At 40.8% G+C, this 21,163-nt stretch overlaps 1 protein-coding gene across 1 annotated transcript; it reads left to right on the top strand.

The window, feature by feature from the left end:
* Positions 1-766: 766 nt before the first annotated feature.
* Positions 767-2,240, top strand: LOC124556227 (piggyBac transposable element-derived protein 4-like). The gene is made up of 4 exons (XM_047130217.1): positions 767-1,078; positions 1,172-1,454; positions 1,558-1,794; positions 1,840-2,240. The coding sequence occupies exons 1-4, from the start codon at positions 767-769 to the stop codon at positions 2,238-2,240; spliced, it is 1,233 nt and encodes a 410-aa protein (XP_046986173.1).
* The last annotated feature ends 18,923 nt before the right edge of the window (positions 2,241-21,163 follow it).

The raw sequence follows: 21,163 nt of genomic DNA, 5'->3' as shown, positions 1-21,163 counted from the left end.
TCTCTTTGGTGAGTGTGTCCATTATCTTCTTATTTCTGCGATTTACGATTTCTTGCTCATACATAAACTGAACCAAATCTCATATCTCAGTCTATTCATTAACGTTTATCGATACCGTTATGTTTTATTACCATTTCATAACAACTCCACGGTTATGGTCAGTACTTCCACTCCTCCATGGGATCTGAGGGGCCGAAGCCCCTCAAAAATTCGTTTGGGGGGGGGGGGGGGTGCGGAGCCCCCCAATAATTTGAGAAAATTATTAGTTATATTATGCTTTGTAAATTCACAAAATTATGTTGGAATTTTTTAGTTTCCTTGTTTGACGATAGTTACCTTTTAACACATTGACTGCCGTGGTATAGTTGGGTTACCGACCCCTTGGAGCCGTTTACTTTTTTGTCAATATCCTGCTTCAGTTTGCTCCAAGTAAACTTGTTAAGTGCAAATAAATTGAAAATATGGCATTTTAGTACCTTTTAAAATTTTTTTTGTATGAGTTACACATGACTCACACGGCCCCAGAGTAAAGGTACCTGGTGTGTCATTTGCTATGCCACTATTAATTTTAGGTTTGTACTCCTGTCAGTTTTTCATTCCACAGCATTATTTGTGTACAGTTCCATTATTGCTTTCGTGCATTGTTTGCTACAGTCTCTATTCAGCGTTGTTTACTCCGTAACAAAGTGATATTGTGGCAGAAGAAAATGTCTCGTAGAAGTTATGAACATGAACAAAGGCACGTAAAGCAGCTTTTAGATAAGTTATGGACATAAGTGATGAAGATTCTGCGTCTTTATTTTGTGATAGCTCAGATGAATTTTTACCAGAGGAGACCGTAAGCGAAACCGGAAGTTCTGATGAAGGAATCACATCAGTGAAGGTAGGAAGAAGAGTTTTATGTCCACATTCGGTCAAAGAACCAGACTTCACAGCTGTAAAAACCAGACAACAAAGCACCTCTAACCGTGTTAGTGCCATAACTACTGCAGTTGATTCAGGTTCAATTGAAGTAAGTGTAATATCAGAAAGTTCTGAAGATGAAGATGACACACTGAGAACAAATTCTAATGAGATTGTCTGGGGCCAGTTACGGGGAAAACTATGAAAGACTTTACATTTATTCATTCCAGTTCTGGTGTAAATGCTTCTGTTGCACTAACTCTCAAAGGAAGGACACCATACGATTTCTTCAAATATTTTGAAAACTTATGAAATTTCAGAATGTGTGACTCAACAAACTAATTTGTACGCAAAACAGGTCTTACAAAGTCATTCAGTAACTGTCAATTCACGACTGAAAAAGTGGACTGATGTCAGCGAAACTGAAATTGAACAATTTTTAGGATTTTTGTTATGGATGTCATCAAATGTAAAACCGAGGATTCCAAATTATTGGCCAAGAAATATGCTCTATCACAACAATGTGAAAAATGTTATGTCACTGCTTTTACGTATGTGGCATTTTTCCGATAACAACCAGTGCCAACCGGGAAACCGCTACATTCAAAATTCAACCTCTTATTGATAAATTACTGCAGAGATTTCGAAGTGCAGAGGTGCCTGAGAAAGAAGTTTGCATTGATGAAACACTTGTGCCATTTCGAGGAAGACTAAATTTCATTCAGTATGTAAAGAATAAGCTCCATAAATTCGGAATTAAATTTTTCAAACTTTGTCTAAAGGGTAGCTACACCTGGAATATGAAAGTTTATTGTGGGAAGAATGTGAATCCTGGTGTTCCTCTTGCCACTTCTGTTGATATGAGCCTTATGAGTGGATTACTAAATGAGGGTAGAATCTTATAGACAGACAATTTTTACACAAGTGTTCATCTAGCACACCAGATTCTTGGACAATCAACACATATAGTTGGTATTCTAAGATCAAACAGAAAACTGAATCCTCAAGATGTTGTACAGGCAAAACTGAAGAAGGGGGAACACAAAGCAAAGGAAAGTACCGCAGGTGTAGTAGTACTGAAATGGAAAGGTAAGAGGGATGTTCTGATGCTGAGTACTGTTCACGGAGAAGAAGAAGCAGAAGTTCAAACCAAGAAAGGCACAATGAAAAAACCAGCAATGATAATTGCCTATAATCAGTCAAAGTCTTTTATAGATCTTTCTGACCAGATGAAGTCGTACTCGCATTGTCTAAGGCGGCGTGTGAAATGGTACAGGAAGCTTGCAATTGAATTGTTGGCAGGGTCAGCATTGGTAAATGCTCATGTGATTTATTGATACATTAACAACAAGAAGATCTCAATCACAGAATTCAAAGAGGAAGTGACTTAGAGACTACTCCATACAGAAGATGCCGAGAAGCCTGAGACATCTCTCACCAAAGCCACCGCATTACCTGCAGATTGTGCACTTGTGAACATGGGAGCAGCCAGATGTAGGTGTACAGTGTGCTACGAAAAAATGAAGAATGAATTTGGACGAGAGCAAGCTGTCAAGAAATGCAAACAAACTGAATGGAAATGTAAGACTTGTGACTCATATTTCTGCGTAGAGTGTTTTTTCACAAAGCACAGTGCATTCAGGTGTTAGAGAAACAAAGTGGAATGGCCCAAATTTTTCTGTTTCATTGTTGTTGCAATTAGAGTTGAAGAATGTAAATAAAACTGTATGTGATTTGCAATCTACTGTGTAAGTAATAAAAAAGAGCTCTTCGTCTTCAGGCCACGAGTGGCCTACCGGGACCATACGACCGCCGCGTCATCCTCCGGGGAGGATGCGGATAGGAGGGGCGTGGGGTCAGCACACCGCTCTCCCGATCGTTATGATAGTATTCGGTCGAGTAGCTCCTCAATTGGCATCACGAGGCTGAGTGCACCCCCAAAAAAGGCAACAGCGCATGACGACATGGATGGTCACCCATCCAAGTGCCGACCACGCCCGACAGCGCTTAGCTTCGGTGATCTCACGGTAACCGATGTAGCCACTGCAGCAAGGCCGTTGCCGTGTAAGTAATATGTCAAACTAAATAACCAATAAATAATAAAAAGAAGAAAAGTCCAATACGACTGAGCCATGTGAGTTATACCTTTTGGAATCCAGTGTATCATAGTTAAGGATTATATTGAACACTTAATAATAATATCCATGCAATAAATGTGACAATAATGAAAAATTCATCAGACAGAGTACAATTTTGGGTGCATGTAACACAAATTTGATGGGTACACAGTCAATACTTGAGTAAATGTGACAAATGTTATATGTCTATATTTTCAGTCTGAATGTGCTGTTCCTCAAAATTATTTATCTAAGTCCAAGTTGAATTCTCTAATGGGAAAGCAAATTATGACAAATTATTACCAAACAATGGCAGCGTAACTACCAGCAGCAACATTTTTGACAGGTATGGACACGCTGGGTGTATAAATTTTTGGAAAGGTTAGAACACGTTACCGTATGGAAGAAACTGACTTTCTGCAAAATCGAACTCACTACAAGCTGCCAATCTTAGACATTTTGCCAACTGAACTGCAACACGTTTCACTGGGCACTACTGGGAACTTGACGTGACGAAGTGCGTGGTTTGAGAGGGGACGCTGACTCAGTTCAGATCAGATATCCACTGAAACATTTAGCCGAATAACCTATATAAAATAATAACATCTACATCTTTCATGTCTGTAAGAGGATCTTAGTATTAAAACATAGACTTTTTAATTTAAATGTTTGTTGTGCGAGCCTCTAACTGCAGCCTAAGTAGGCGTGCGTAAATGCGGTCCTAATGGAATTAACAAGGTTGTTCATCGGGTACAGTGGTCGTGTCTGAGATCGGTATACCACTGCCGTCCAACACCAGGATGACGAAAAAGTTCACTGTTTTTGAATCACCGGCAACAACTCTCATACGTAGCTGATACTCAAAACCTGTTATACTCTCACGGAAATTCATTGGCATGAATTGTCAGTTCCGGCCTGGCGAGCATATAATATTTACTGAATCGGTAGTATGCTCGAATCGACAAACTATTCTTTCCGTAAGTTAAATACAGTTGTTAGGAATTCAACGATATTATGCATTGCATGTAATTTTTGCATCGTACATTGCAGATCAATGGCTTCAATGCAATTTATGTCCCTTGAAAATATAGCATTAGTAAGTCACAAGTTTAGAGATGATACTTTTCATTTTAAACTATTGTCATATTATTGTCCTTTCTCTACATAAATTCAACTTTTGTCCCATTTGACTACTTTATCTTTTTCGCTAACCAAATGGTAGTGTGCGTTTTGATGTGTAGTATAGTTCTGAACACTGTCTATTTCTATGTGAGAGTCACACTTTCCTAATACCTTCACATAGAAAAAACTATAAATAAATAACATATAATGTAAGCTCACCCCTTAAAAGAACACCCTGTTTGCCTGGAGCACCGTGTACGTTGTATAGCTGATGATAGGTGGTCACGTGACACTAAACCGTTGACATGAGTCACGGCACTGAAGTGCCATTCGGCTCTTTGGAACCAGCGTTGTAAGATGGGTCGACGTGGGTAAGTGACGGAATGGCAGAAAGGGGCTACCGTATTTGAGAGTGCCCATGATTATACACTTAATGATAATGTTCGATTTGTTGCTATATCAACGCGGACAAGTCAACGTGTCTACAAGGAATGGTGTACCAGTCGCAGCCACGTAACACAGCGTAAGAACAGTGGCTCTGAAAACATCCTTACTGACCGGGAACGGAGACGGGTGTCATGTCTTGACAAAGACATCCGATTTCAAACCTGACAGGAATTGCTGACGTTACTGAATGCACGTCCACCTCAACAAGTTTCCGAGTGAACATTGCGGACAGAACGCAATGCGGTCCCAAGAGTCGCGAATTTTCTCTTTTCAAATAAAGAGAGGCGATAAATGCACCGACGGCCCCCTGAGTCGTTTAATCCGCAGTACGTGGAGAGTACAGTTCAATCCACAGGTGGTTTTGTCATGTTTTGGAGGCGTTTTTCGTACCATGACTTGGGCGCAGTCATTCAGTGTACTGTGAACATGACACGGGGATGTTTATTTCAACATTCTCTGTGGTCAGGTTACCCATTCCTCTACGTTTTCATGTTGAATGTGTTGACTCAAACCACAGTTACGAGATTACAAAAACATTCGTTTATTGATATAATTAGCTCTCGTTATTTACCTTATACTCCGCTAAGTCTGTATCCCAAATACTTTGTCCCTCTTTGAGGGTCTATTTTTGCAGCTTGGTTTTTTGTGTAAAATAGCTGGTAGGGGATGCTTGTCACAAAAATATCACATGTGAGAATTTATCCCGGCAGGCTAATTAATAGTTTTTCGCTTGTTTTAGATATATATTTTGAGAAATCACAAAAAAAGACACACGAGGAGAAGTTTCTCGAGACATAACGCTTGCAGCAATGTGGAAAGTAAGAAAGGAGGGATTATCGATTCGTACAGCTGTACCTGATTATTATATCGGTTACAGAACTTTAACAAGATATAGTAAGAAAATTCCCCACAGTGAAATTTTTCGACTTACCACCACCATTGGTATTTCAAATAGAGACGTTTTTTTCTGATGACGACGAGAAGGAATTAAAGTGATATGTTCTTCAAGACCCGATGTTTACTGCGAGTTAATGCCAAAAGAAATAAAAAATTCTGGGCTATAGTATTTTCAAGGCAGATTCTATTAAATGTTGTTGGCAGGATAATGGTGTCCTGGAGATGAGTGGTTGGCTGATTTTTATGAAGAGACGCAAAAATCTTTGATTACGAAAACCCGTGACGACGAGGTCTGCACGAGCTCCTAACTTCAACTCAACAAACATGAATTTTTTTTTCAATAATTGGAAAATAGATCTTACGATGTGTTTTCCAATCTCGCGGACTCTGGGACATGTCTAAAACGGGAATTAGTACTGTGAAGATTGTTGCTTACAGTAAAACTGAAGAAAAACGGATCCAGCGTACAGAAGTAAGAAGTGGCTTTCGAATAATGCACCCCTGGGGAAAATGCGAGTGATATACATGTGAAAATTCTGAAACTGCACTCTAATGTGCCTAGTCTAATATGGGATAGTTTCTTACATACTTAACTACTATTTGATGACTATTTGGTACTAAGTAATATCTGTGAAACCCAACCCGAAGTCGGGGCAGGAGGTCACAAAAATTCCCTCTGAAAGAGCTTTTTTTCTGAAAAATCAAATGCTGCTATGGCCTCAAATTTGACGGAAAATATTGCGAAGAAATTCAGTAAAATAATCAGTCTTAATAGCAAAATGGTTTATCCACAGTAACGGATTTCAGAGGTTGAAGATCATCTTCAGACCACACGAATGTGCCCTCTGGGATATGTTTTTTGTTCCGCTCTTCGACTCCGCAGATCACTAAAGGAGACACTTAATGGTCTGACGATGATCTTGAAAGAGTCAAACCAGTTACCATGAACAAATTATTTTGCGATCAATACTTATTATTTTATTAAAACTCAATTTAGATAGATGATTTCCAACCACGTTTTCAAAATTCATAACCAAGAACACATATTACGCAATATGCTAATTGTAGAAAGAGAAATTGTAAACACTGTCTCTTAAAAAATTAAAAATCTCGAATTAAGGTCTACCCCAATCTCCCCTAAATTTCTTTGGCGTAACTTTCAAGATATTGCAATTCAGAAATAAAATGTAGCCTTTGAAACGCAAACGCCGAAAAATTGGAGAATTACGGGTTTTACGCATTTAATTAAAGATGTATAATAGCATCAACGTGTCATCACTTCTACAACGTCATAATTTATTGAATATACAGTTTAAGTGTGCACTTCCAATTACCAGTTTTGGCCAAACATTATGATTATGAACACTGTTCTGTAAACTATGGCTGTACGAGCGTGTAAATGAAGGGAACGCAGTTTCATTCAGTCGTCTCCGGCTACCTCTGGGAAATCAGTTTTTTCCGAGGTTTTTCGCCTTTCGGTCTTGCATTACCGTACTCGATTTCCTGCGGTTTGCCGTTTCTATCTGTGCACTCATTTTTTCGAGATTTGGTTTTCATGCTACGTCTTTCTCTGAAAGTTAGGTGTGAAATTTGAAATGTTATTTACAAGGCGCTTAGGAAAATAACTAGAATTTCGTGTGTTTTATTAGTTAGTTTCGCGCGATTTTCTCGTTACTGTGTTGATAAACATACAGGGTATTTTGTCGGTTGTCAGCTGTCGAAAACGTTTCGTCTGTTTTGGCAGTAGCAGCGATTCTTTATTTTGTATAAAAATGAATAAGGGAATTTGTATTAAAATTTACTATAAGAACAGTTTAAAGTGTAGCAAAGTTTAGAAACGTAAGTAAAACAAGAGCTTACAAGTGGTATAAGCATTTCGAAGAAGACCCTAGAAATGTTAAAGACGACGAGCGCCCTGTGTTCCCCAATGCATCATCAGCCGATGAAATATTGAAACCAAGCGTTAAAAACAAATACAAACGGTCAACGAATCGCAGTCAGAGATGTCGCTGAAGATGTTGGCATTATGAGTTCACTCGTCCCGGGACATATTTTCGAATTTTCTCGATATGAAACGTTTGATAGCTAAATTTGTTCCAAAATTGTTCAGTTTGGAAGAAAACAGCGTTGAATGCAAGTAGCTCAGAAGTCGCTAGATGAAGTCAACAATAATGCACAGCTACTAGAACGTGTCGAAACCAAGGCTCGATCGCACCAATAGAAGGGTTAGGGATAGCCAGACTGGAAAAAGAGCGCCAAACACGGTCAGACATGTAGGTTAAGCTGAGTGTATTCTTCCCGACAGCTCGTGGCTCTGTGGTTTGCGTCGCTTATTCTCGATTACCGGGACCCCGGTTCTGTTCCCGGCCGCGTCGGGGAGTTGCTCCGCTGGGGACTGGGTGAATGTGTTGTCCTCGCCATCATTTCATCATCATCGACGAGCAAGTCACCGACGTAGTGTCAAATTAAAAGACTTGCAGCAAGCGGCCGAACTCCCAGAAGGGGGCTGCGGCCAAAAAATGCCATACGCACATATTTCACTGTGTTCTTCGATAAAAATGAAATGTCGTGTGACGAGGGCCTCCCGTCGGGCAGGCCGTACGCCTGGTGCAAGTCTTTCGATTTGACGCCACTTCGGCGACTTGCGCGTCGATGAGGATGAAATGATGGTTATTGGGACAACACAATACCCAGTCCCTGAGTGGAGAAAATCTCGTTAACGGCGTATTGCACCATGAGTTCTCACCATAATGTCGAATTATCAGTAATGAGTATTACTTACAAGTACAACGCTACCTGTGTGAAGCAGTTCGAAAGAAATACCCGAATTGTGGCGGAACAAACTGCTTGTTAGTAATTTTTTGACGTAAACAGTAGTGTAATAATGTGCCAGCATCCAAAGTCGCCAGAAAAGGCCCCGTGTGACTTTTTTCTGTTCCCAAAAATAAAGAAAACATTAATTGGCCTTCGTTTTGCAAACGTAGATGAGATTAAAAACACATCGCTGAGACAACTCGAAGCTATCTCAGTGATCGAGTTCCCGAAGTGCCTTGGGGATTGGAAAAAGCGCTGGGATAAGTGTATAAACTCTAATGGGCCCTTCTTTGAAGGGGATAACATTTATCTGGAAGAATAAATAGAATTCTTTGGAACGAAACAAAAAAAATTGCCGTTAATTTTTACGCATATCGTAAGTAAAAATATAAATGCTTCAATAAAAAAAGCATCAATGAGTGGCCTCAGCTGCAAGTAGCACACATCAAGAAACTTATATAGACTCTCTTCCTCGCCGAATTGAGGATATTTTCAAGGACAGAAGTGGAATTATACGATACTGCAGTGACGTCCCCTGGGGGTGATTAATTTTTTGTTGGGTACGTTTATGTGAAGTATTTCTATAACAAGTTGTTTCAAATCGCCAGAAAAAATTATTTTTCTTTTTATCGTGTTCTATCAAGGATCAATAAAGAATTCAATCGATGTTAAAAGCTGATTAGAATCACTTGCTTACGAAATTTGGTTAACTATAATTTCCAGCGATAAACTCAGTTACGCAGCGGGAAAGCGAGTCAATGCATCCGGCAGCTCGTCCTCACCTGGTATTGATTTTTCTGTGTGGACCCGGGCGCAGCCAATTCCTAGAAGTGGACCCCGGGTAGCGGACGAGTCTATCCCGCACGTTGGTGGGGGAGGCGGCCCGTATAGTTACCTAGCGCGCCCCAACTCTGGGAAAGCTAAAGCATGGGCAACTGCCTGCCTGCCTGCCAGTCCTTATGTAAATGTCAACTGTTCCATCTCGCTAAACAATATACTAACGAAATTTAAGTTTCATTTGTTAATGATGCACATAGCTGTTTTGGTAATAAGGTTTTTGTTATTAAAAGTTTCACGTACATTCCACACTGTCAATACCTGACAAAGGGCAGTTTTTTTTTTCTTTACTTTTCCTGTTACTTTATTATTATTCAGTGCATAAAACTTTTCAGGGATAAGGAGAAAACATTAGTTCAATCCAGTGAGTGACAAATAAAGGAAACAGACGTATTCCTTTTCCATAAGGGAGGAAATCACTAGATCGTCAGTGCATAAAATTTACTGTCCCAAGGAAATTGTATTTTTATTGAAAGGATCTAACTTCGCGGTTTAGTCAGTAGAAGTCATTTTAGGCAATGTTACTCTTACTTATCCGATTACAAACATGAGCAGTGAGGTTTGGCCACAGATCACGTACCTGACTCAATTTTAAGAGTACACGTACAGCAAAGGATGGTCTGGCAGCAATAGAAAGTTTAACATGTGCTCTGAATGTGGGTAGAGGAGGCATTGGGTGGTGAGCTCTGTAGCCATTTCCACTGCCATGCTTTGAGGAAGGCAGTTGGTCCCTCTGTAGTTTCAATCCTATCTTCCATAATGGTGTTGTGGATAAGGAGTTGGGATGACCATCAAATCAATAACAGAAACAATGAACAGCTGTCTATCCTTATACAAATTAATTTCTTTGTCTCTGTTTCCAGATTTATAGGTATATCATGCCATTTTGGTGTAAAGTGCGCAGTGATTACTCTATGTGTACACATAAATGTGGGAATTATTGTCAGTGGTTGCATTGTTGCTAACCTGTATCTGTGTTATAGGTTCAGAAGGAAGGCTGTTGTGGTGGTAACATCTGTGATGATTTCAAATGAGTTATTCAGTATTGGGTGTGTTACACAGCCTCACTTAGGGAGCGGCATGTGGCCTCATCACCTTCAGAGTCCATGTACAATTTATTGATTGCTGCTAACTGGTTGTTGACTGAGAAACGAAACTGTGGTAGCTTGCACACAGGGGCTTGGAATGCTTCTGCATGTTTTCAAGCAGCTTACATAGAAGGTCTCCCAATCATACCCCGAGTGCCAATACCAGATGTTCTACAGAAGAGCAGTCTGTCTCGTAACAGGAATGGAAAATTGCTGCATTTCAGGCTGAGTTAGAAGAGGCTAGGCGAGAACTGGGCATGTTAAGGGGGGAGAAGGGTAAACTGGGGTGGGAAGTGGCAACAGGCGTAAGGAAGAGGCCAAGAAATTCTTCTTACAGCTTTGTTATTAATGTACAAAATAGGTTTGACCTGTTGCCTCAGTCAGGAACTGATGAGCCTCTCACAGAAGTAGATGTAGACAGGGCTCAACAAGCTTTCAGCAGCAAATTGAATAAGAATGTAGGGAAGTCTGCAAAGAGAAAGAAGGTCTTGATGCTAGGTAGTTCGCATGCTAGGGGTGTGGGCCAACTTCTGCAGGATGAATTAGGGTCAGAATAGCAGGTCACAAGTTTTTTTCAAACCTAGTGCTGGACTGGGGCAGTTTACAGAGGATTTAGGTTCACTATGTAGAGGCTTTACTAAGGAAGATACCGTGGTTATTGTGGGTGGGCCAGGCAACTGTTTTGACATAGATCTGGGGTACAGCATAAGTGTGACCTGGCAAAGATTGCATCAACATCGAGTCATACTAGTGTTGGGTTTGTGTCGGTTCTGGAGCGCCACGACCGACCTCATTTGAGCTCTTCTGTCAGGAGAGTTAATTTGGAGTTGGAACGGCTACTTGGATCTGGTGCAGGGTCACACATTGGTGTGGTTCCTGTTGATTCACTCTGTAGGTGGGACTATACTAGACGTGGCCTACACCTCAACAAGAAAGGGACGGGTAAACTGGCTGGGCTGATAGCAGGAAATTTAAAGGGGGGAGTAACTACATCTCATGGTGGAAACTCTTTTTAGTGTAAGATCAGTGTCCAGTGGGAAACTCAGCCAGGCAAGTACTAAAGATGTTAAAAAGTTCAAGATACAAAAGTAAAGTGATAAATAATATTAGTATATTTCATCAAAATATTGGGGGATTGAAGAATAAAATTGATGAGCTTCTGCATTGTTTAGGAGATATAGGAACTAAGAATGTAATAGATGTACTATGCCTGTCTGAGCATCACATTGTCACTGATATGCAAAAGGTTAGCATCAATGGGTGAAAATTAGCTGCACACGTAAGTAGAGATAATATGATGAGAGGAGGAGTTGCCATATATGTCAAAAGCTTCCATGGTGTAAAAAATTTAGAAACTAAAAAATTTTGTGTAGAGAAACATGTGTAAGCATGTGCCACTGAACTTAAACTAAATGATGGCACTTTCATAATTGTAACAGTGTACAGGTCCCCCACAGGGAATTTCCAGCTATTTCTAGAAAACTTGGATGCTTTGTTGTGCTATCTGTCAGACAGGGGGAAGCAAATTATCATTTGTGGGGATTTCAATGTTGACTCCCTGAAAGAGTGTAATAGGAAGAATGGCCTTGTAGTATTACTCAGTTCTTTCAATTTGAGCTCCATCATTGATTTTCCTACTTGGATAACAAAGAACAGCAGTACATTGATAGATAACTTTTTTATAGACCAAGATAAGTTTAAGGACATAAATGCTTATTCTGTTGAGAACGGTCTTTCAGATCAAGGTGCACAGCTAGTTACAGTACATGACATAGCACCCTACAGTATATCAAATCAGACTTTCAAAGCAGTGCATTCAATTAACAATATAAATATTGCAAACTTTAGGGAAAGCTTACAGCAGCTAGACTGGGATGAAGTGTATAAGGAACCCGATGCAAACTTGAAATATAACTTATTTCACGATACATTTTTAAGATTATTTGAAAATTGTTTTCCCAAGAAAATAGTTAAACATAATTCCAAGAAAACATATAAAAAACCTTGGCTAACTAAAGGAATAAGAATATCTTGCAACCGTAAAAGAGAACTGTATCTAACAGCAAGAGGGAGTACTGACCCCAAAATTGTTCAATATTATAAAAACTATTGTGCGGTACTAAGAAAAGTTATTAAAAAGTCCAGAAGCATGTGTATCATGTCTGAGATCAGTAACTCTGATAATAAAATTAAAGCAATTTGGAATATTATTGAAAGGGAAACAGGGCAACCAAGAGCACAGGAAGACTTGAGTGCCATAAAACTGAATGACAAGTGTACTAACAAACAATCAGAAATTGAAAATATTTTCAATAATCATTTTTTAAACGTTGTGGAGAAAATAGGATCTAGATCTTCACTAGAAGAGGCAAGGCTACTAATAGAAGAGGGCATGCCTGTGCAGTTTGAAACAACTGTAATTCCACCAATCTCTCCCTCTGAAATCAGTAAAATAATAAACTCACTGAAAAGTAAAAGCTCTTACAGAATTGATGGCATTTCCAGCAAGGTACTTAAAGCCTTTTCCCAACAGATAAGTAGGATTCTCAGCCACATATGTAATAGCTCTTTTGGAGCAGGGTGTTTTCCCCGATAGACTGAAATATGCCATTGTAAAACCATTGCATAAAAAGGGGGATACGTCGGATGTCAACAACTACCACCCAATCTCTCTTCTGACAGCTCTATCAAAAATTTTTGAGAAAGTAATGTATTCAAGAGTAGCCTCCCATATTTGTAAAAATAAAGTACTAACAAAATGTCAGTTTGGGTTTCAGAAAGGCTTTTCAACAGAAATGCTATATACGCTTTCACTGATCAAATATTAAATGCTCTGAATAACCGGACATCACCCATTGGTATTTTTTGTGATCTCTCGAAGGCCTTTGATTGTGTAAATCATGGAATTCTTTTAGATAAGCTAAATCATTATGGTTTGAGTGGGGCAGTGCACAAATGGTTTAATTCATACTTAACTGGAAGAATGCAGAAAGTTGAAATAAGTGGTTCATGTAATGTTAAAACAACAGCTGATTCCTCAAACTGGGGGCCTATGAAGTACGGGGTCCCACAGGGTTCGGTCTTAGGTCCTTTACTGTTCTTGATATACATTAATGACTTACCATTCCACATTGATGAAGACGCAAAGTTAGTTCTTTTTGATGATGATACAAGTATAGTAATAACATCCAAAAACCAAGAACTAATCGATGTAATTGTAAATGATGTTTTTCACAAAATTGTTATGTGGTTCTCAGCAAACGGACTCTCTTTAAATTTTGATAAAACACAGTATATACAGTTCTGTACAGTAAATGGCACAACTCCAGTAGTAAATATAGACTCTGAACAGAAGTCTGTAGCTAAAGTAGAATTTTCAAAATTTTTAGATGTGTCCATTGATGAGAGGTTAAACTGGAAGCAACACATTGATGGTCTGCTGAGACGTCTGAGTTCAGCTACGTATGCTATTAGGGTTATTGCAAATTTTGGTGATAAGAATCTCAGTAAATTAGCTTACTATGCCTACTTTCATTCACTGCTTTCGTATGGCATCATATTCTGGGGTAATTCATCGTTGAGTAGAAAAGTATTCATTGCTCAAAAACGTGTAATCAGAATAATTGCTGGAGCCCACCCACGGTCATCCTGCAGACAATAATTTAAGGATCTAGAGAACTTCACAGTAACCTCACAGTATATATATTCACTTATGAAATTTGTTGTTAATAATCCAACCCATTTCAAAAGTAACAGCAATGTGCATAGCTATAACAACAGGAGAAAGGATGATCTTGACTATGCAGGGTTAAATCTGACTTTGGCACAGAAAGGGGTAAATTATGCTGCCACAAAAGTCTTTGGTCACCTACCAATCAGCATCAAAATCCTGACAGATAGCCAACTAACATTTAACAATAAATTAAAAGAATTTCTAGGTGACAACTCCTTCTACTCATTGGCTGAATTTTTAGATATAAATTAAGGGAAAAAAACTTAAACATTAGTGTCATGCAATATTTTGTGAAATGTAATATCTTGTACAGAAATCTTATATTAACCTGACACGTTCCACATCATTACGAAGTGTCGTATTCATGATCTATGGAACAAGTATTAATCTAATCTACTCTAAATCTGAACACAAATGAAAGTTGTGGAGAAATCTGCCCCGAACAGAGACTGATTCACATCTGCTTGCATGGAAGTCCACATGAAAATCTGATTATTGTCAACGTAAATATTACGAAAAATAATCAGTATGTTGTAATAATCGATCCATTCGCTGCCTTGAGTTGAGATGTGATATGTGCAGTGCAGGAAGAGAAATGGTGTTTGGAGTCATGCTGATCTCAGACCCTGTGTTAACCAAAAATTGCTGGTTGACATTACAGTCACATACATAGAGGTGGCCTTTGCATTCAGATGGTAAAAGCAGAGTGATCTGGTTCACATAGAATATGTCTTGGTGTATTCTCTTAATTCCATGACCTCTGATGCAATGCTCATGAGCAGTGAGTGTATGTTAACAAGGGAATGTGCATTTGTGTGTTGCTGTGCAAAAACATCTGTGGAACCAGCACCAACAGGCGATCTGTCAGCTGCTGTCTGTATCCTGAAAGGTGAGTGGCACCTGGTTGTCTGTTGATGTCTGCTGGGCATGGTGCGTATTGGTCACCTGGGGTTGATAACCCACAGTGGCAGTGTCAGGTGTCTTAGGGACTGCTCGGTACTGTTCCACCATTATCTGTTGGAGTGGAGGGCAAGATGGCAGGCAGAAAGCCTTAGGTACAGTTGGCACTGCTGTCTAGCTGCTTGCCATGTCAATGCACAATATGGCTGCCAACTATGTGTACTGCTGCTGCCTGCTGGGTAGCAAGGGCGTCCATCTTGTAATGTAAAGATGCGATCTGGTAACTGTAACTTAACATCTTGTGAGAGCCTTAAATAGCATGAATTGCTGGGGGCAATTTGCTTACCCATATGCCCCACAGTGAAATGTCAGACATTAATACATGATCCGCTAAAGTTAGTAGAGGGCACTAGAACTGTGAGTGTGTCCATCTGTCTAATTGTTCCAAGAAAATTTTTTGAATTTGTTGCTCAGGTGAATTGCGCAGTCTTTGGAATAATGCCGCCTTGGCTGCCTCAAACTTATTAAAAGGAGGTGGTAATGGGATAATAACGTGGATTGTAGCAACATGCGCACTTGTGTGACACAGTGATTCTGAATATTTCGCCTTACTTTCAAGAATGTTGTTAGAAGTGAACACTGCTTTGGCAATGGCAAACCAGGTTTCTGGCTGGTCTAATAAGAACTGGGGTATTTCCTGCAACACATGTTGTACAGGAAAAAAATGTCCATAAGGCACAAACTGTCACCTCAAAAACTGTTGTGGAAGCGCACCTCAGATAGGGGAAAGTGAGGAAGCGGTGTCGCACACACACACTGGGATTTAATGGAGGGTCAGAAGTACTTGCAGGAACCAGGTTTTGTGGTTTCTCCATTGGATATAAATCAATCAAATATGATACGTGGAGAGATGTGATAGATGTGGCTATGTGGAAACAGGATACCCATTTTCACACATGGGTGGAGGTAGGTAGTCATTCTTATTAGCATTTTTGGGCTTAATTTGGTCCATATAGTTTACTGCACTACGCAATCCATGGGAAACACACTCAAAAGCTGTGAAATACCCTAATAACCTCTGATGATTTGTGATATCTACTGTATTGGTGATAATGCTGTGTGGCACCAAGTATGTGGAAAATGTACACTTGTCTTGGGTCACCAGTGTGGGAATTCTATAGTGGTAAGTATGGCAAATGAAATTCAGATATTGTTTACACAAATCACACACTTATTGTTGCGATTACATATACACTCCTGGAAATGGAAAAAAGAACACATTGACACCGGTGTATCAGACCCACCATACTTGCTCCGGACACTGCGAGAGGGCTGTACAAGCAATGATCACACGCACGGCACAGCGGACACACCAGTAACCGCGGTGTTGGCCGTCGAATGGCGCTAGCTGCGCAGCATTTGTGCACCGCCGCCGTCAGTGTCAGCCAGTTTGCCGTGGCATACGGAGCTCCATCGCAGTCTTTAACACTGGTAGCATGCCGCGACAGCATGGTCGTGAACCGTATGTGCAGTTGACGGACTTTGAGCGAGGGCGTATAGTGGGCATGCGGGAGGCCGGGTGGACGTACCGCCGAATTGCTCAACACGTGGGGCGTGAGGTCTCCACAGTACATCGATGTTGTCGCCAGTGGTCGGCGGAAGGTGCACGTGCCCGTCGACCTGGGACCGGACCGCAGCGACGCACAGATGCATGCCAAGACCGTAGGATCCTACGCAGTGCCGTAGGGGACCGCACCGCCACTTCCCAGCAAATTAGGGACACTGTTGCTCCTTGGGTATCGGCGAGGACCATTCGCAACCGTCTCCATGAAGCTGGGCTACGGTCCCGCACACCGTTAGGCCGTCTTCCGCTCACGCCCCAACATCGTGCAGCCCGCCTCCAGTGGTGTCGCGACAGGCGTGAATGGAGGGACGAATGGAGACGTGTCGTCTTCAGCGATGAGAGTCGCTTCTGCCTTGGTGCCAATGATGGTCGTATGCGTGTGTGGCGCCGTGCAGGTGAGCGCCACAATCAGGACTGCATACGACTGAGGCACACAGGGCCAACACCCGGCATCATGGTGTGGGGAGCGATCTCCTACACTGGCCGTACACCACTGGTGATCGTGGAGGGGACACTGAATAGTGCACGGTACATCCAAACCGTCATCGAACCCATCGTTCTACCATTCCTAGACCGGCAAGGGAACTTGCTGTTCCAACAGGACAATGCACGTCCGCATGTATCCCGTGCCACCCAACGTGCTCTAGAAGGTGTAAGTCAACTACCCTGGCCAGCAAGATCTCCGGATCTGTCCCCCATTGAGCATGTTTGGGACTGGATGAAGCGTCGTCTCACGCGGTCTGCACGTCCAGCACGAACGCTGGTCCAACTGAGGCGCCAGGTGGAAATGGCATGGCAAGCCGTTCCACAGGACTACATCCAGCATCTCTACGATCGTCTCCATGGGAGAATAGCAGCCTGCATTGCTGCGAAAGGTGGATATACACTGTACTAGTGCCGACATTGTGCATGCTCTGTTGCCTGTGTCTATGTGCCTGTGGTTCTGTCAGTGTGATCATGTGATGTATCTGACCCCAGGAATGTGTCAATAAAGTTTCCCCTTCCTGGGACAATGAATTCACGGTGTTCTTATTTCAATTTCCAGGAGTGTAAGATAATCACAGAGAATTTTACACCAAAGCATACGACATCATACAATGCCGGAAACAAAAAGAAAAACACAATAATTTCGATAATGGTAAACACTTTTCATTGTTTCTGTTATCGATTTGGTTGTCGATGACGATCTCAGCGATCGCTGCCGCAGCATAACTATCTGCCAAGGGCGAACTTTCGCTCGAAAGTAATTTTCCAATGAGTAAAATCAATTTTGCATTACTTTTGACTCACATTTCTTGCTCTATACGGAAGTCTAATTCATGTATAGTAATCACACCCAACAGGTATAGTAATCACACCCAACAAGCAACAATTACCTGAGGAAATTGCAAATAATGTCTTTCAGAAAATTATTAAGTGGTTCTCTGCAAATGGACTCTCACTAAATTTTGAGAAAACACAGTTTATACAATTCTGTACATTAAATGGTATAAAACCATTGATAAATATAAACTATGAACGGAAGTCTGTTGCTAAGGTAGAATACTCAAAATTTCTGGGTGTGTGGATTGATGAAAAATTGAATTGGAAGAAACACATCGACGATCTGCTGAAACAGTAGGTTCAGCTACTTATGCTATTAGGGTTATTGCAAATTTTGGTGATAAACATATCAGCAAATTAGTCTACTATGCCTATTTTCATTCACTGCTTTCATATGGCATCGTATTTTGGGGCAATTCGTCATTAAGAGAGAAAGTATTCATTGCACAAAAACGTGTAATCAGAATAATAGCTGGAGCCCATCCAACATCACGTTGCAGGCATTTACTTAAGGAACTCGGGATATTCACAGTACCTTCACAATACATATATTCACTTACAAAATTTGTCATTAATAACCCATCCCAATTCAAGGATAACAGCGAAGTGCATAGCTACAACACTAGAAGAAAGGATGATATTCACTGTTCTGGATTAAATCTCACTTTGGCACAAAAAGGGGGGAATTATGCTGCCACAAAAATCTTTGGTCATTTGCCAAATAGTATTAAAGGTCTGACAGATAGTCAACCAACATTTCAAAGCAAATTAAAAGAATTTCTGAATGACAACTTCTTCTACTCAATAGATGAATTCTTAGATATGAAATAGTAACTGTAAAAAATTAATTAAATAATTATTTTGTGTAAAGAAAACTTATGTTAAAGTGACACATTCCACATCATAACGAAATGTTGTATTCATGATCTATGGAACAATAATTAATGTATGTAAGCATCATACCATGCCAGTGGCTTATGGCAACTGGAGACACTTTGTCACTCCAATGCACATATGGCATTCCAAAGTGTACTTTTTTAAATTTTTGTGTTTAGTGCTGAATGCTGTCTACAGTACACTGAAGGTAGATTAGAAGGTAAGGTTTTTGTGTCAAGAGTTCTACTTTGTTTTTATTTTTAAAGTTAGTAAAAGTTCTGATACTGCAGGTCACAGCTAATATAGATACACTCTAAGACAAAAAGAGACGCATAGTGAAGGAATTATGCGAATGGGACAGGAATCGGCACATGTGATATACAAGTACAGACAGACAAATGATTACAATTTCGGAAAAATTGGATGTGTTATTCAAGAGGAAAAGCTTCACAAACTGAGCAAGTCAATAACATATTGGCCCACCTCTGGCCCTTATGCAAGTGGTTATTTTGCTTGGGATTGATTGATGGAGTTGTTGGATGTCCTGAGGGATATAGTGCCAAATTCTAACCAATTGCTACATTAGACGATCAAAATCATGAGATGGTTGGAGGACCCTGTCCATAATGCTCCATATGTTCTCAATTGGCGAGAGATCTGGCGACCTTGCTGGCCAAGATAGTGTTTGGCAAGCACAAAGACAAACAGTAGAACCTTTCACATTGTACAGGTGGGCATTATTATTCTGGAATGTAAGCCCAGGAGGGCTTGCCATGATGGGCAACGGAAAGGGATGTAGAATATCGTCGACATACTGCTGTGCTGTAAGGGTGCCATGGATGACAATCAAAGGGGTAGTGCAATGAAGAGAAATAGCACCCCAGACCATCACTCCTGGTTGTCTGACTTTTTGGTGAGCGACAGTCAGGTTGAGGTTAGGTTAGGTTAGTGTTGTTTTAACGTCCCGTCGACAACGAGGTCATTAGAGACGGAGCGCAAGCTCGGGGTAGGGAAGGATGGGGAAGGAAATCGGCCTTGCCCTTTCAAAGGAACCATCCCGGCATTTGCCTGAAACGATTTAGGGAAATCACGGAAAACCTAAATCAGGATGGCTGGAGACGGGATTGAACCGTCGTCCTCCCGAATGCGAGTCCAGTGTGCTAACCACTGCGCCACCTCGCTCGGTAGTCAGGTTGATATACCACCACTGTCTGGGGCATCTCCAGACACTTCTTCAGTCGGGAATCTGATTGACTGCAGTAGAACTGTCTTCAGTGATGAGTCCTCCTTCAAACTGAATCCTAATGGCCAGTGAACACTTGTCTGGAGATGCCCTTTGACTGTCATCTGTGGCACCGTTACAACACAGTGGTATGTGGACGATATTCTATGCCCCATTTTGTTGTCCTCCATGGCAAGCCATCCTGGACTTGCGTTTCAGCAAGACAATACCCGCCCACACATGGCGAGAGTTTTTACTGCTTCTCTTCAAGCTTGCCAAACCCTATATTGGCCAGTGATATCGCTGGATCTCTCCCCAGTTTGGAACGTTATGGGCAACACCATCCAACCAACTCTGCATTTTGACGATCTATGGCGCCTATTGGACAGAATTTGGCACGATATCCCTCAGGAGGACATCCAACTTCTCTGACAGACAATGACAAGCCGAGTAACTGCTTGAATGAGGGCCAGATGTGGACCAACATACTACTGACTTGTTCAATTTGAGACGCTCTTTCTCTTGAATAAATCATCCAGTTTTTCTGAAATTGTAATCATTTGTTTGTCTGTACATGTAAATCACTTCTACTGATGTCCATCCCATTTGGATAATTTCTTTGTAGTGCATTTTTTTAGGTGTATGATATGTCCTTTACTGGTGCAGTGCTTACTTTAGTAACCAAGTTTTGTACTGCTCTGCAGAACAGTCATTACTTAATAACTGCGCCAGTATGAACACTGTTGCTTAACACAGGATTTTATTTAGGGTCAAAAGTAGCTTTAAATCTCTAAAGGCACAAATAAATTTTGTATTTCCACTCCACCAGTACATTTACACTCAATAACTAAGGCAGAAAATTATCATTATCCTTAAATAAAAAGTACCTTTACAATTTTGACTGTTCTGTTTCTTAGCGTGTTACAACATCTTTCGATTCTGTACCTCCCGTCAGACGATGCTGTGTTACTTCATCACAAATATGTGTTTATACGGAATTGGTTAATGCTAAACTGACATTTCTATCATATGGTTTAAGAACAGTTTGCCGCTTTACGAACTATTTAATTATTTACTTGAAAACTAAGACTATTCCTTTGTCGCGACGCTAACTTTTCACATACAAAAGTAAATGGTCCAAGTCGTGTGCTGTGCAATGTCCGAGAGCAGATCCGCCTATCGGCAGTTATTGAAGCTCGTCGGCGATGTTGGGGGAAGCGATTTCGTGTGATAAAATTACAAGCGTTACAACTTCGTAAC

The sequence above is a fragment of the Schistocerca americana genome, chromosome X, assembly GCF_021461395.2.
Source record: "Schistocerca americana isolate TAMUIC-IGC-003095 chromosome X, iqSchAmer2.1, whole genome shotgun sequence".
NCBI classification, from domain to species: domain Eukaryota; kingdom Metazoa; phylum Arthropoda; class Insecta; order Orthoptera; family Acrididae; genus Schistocerca; species Schistocerca americana.
This window is presented reverse-complemented; position numbering and strand designations above follow the sequence as displayed.

Excerpts from the sequence above, each read along its gene's own strand:
- LOC124556227 (XM_047130217.1), top strand. The coding sequence starts at position 767 with ATGGACATAAGTGATGAAGATTCTGCGTCTTTATTTTGTGATAGCTCA. Across the intron at positions 1,455-1,557 it reads TGTTATGTCACTGCTTTTAC|AGGTGCCTGAGAAAGAAGTT; the intron begins GTATGTGGCATT and ends TTCGAAGTGCAG. Across the intron at positions 1,795-1,839 it reads GAGTGGATTACTAAATGAGG|CACACCAGATTCTTGGACAA; the intron begins GTAGAATCTTAT and ends GTGTTCATCTAG.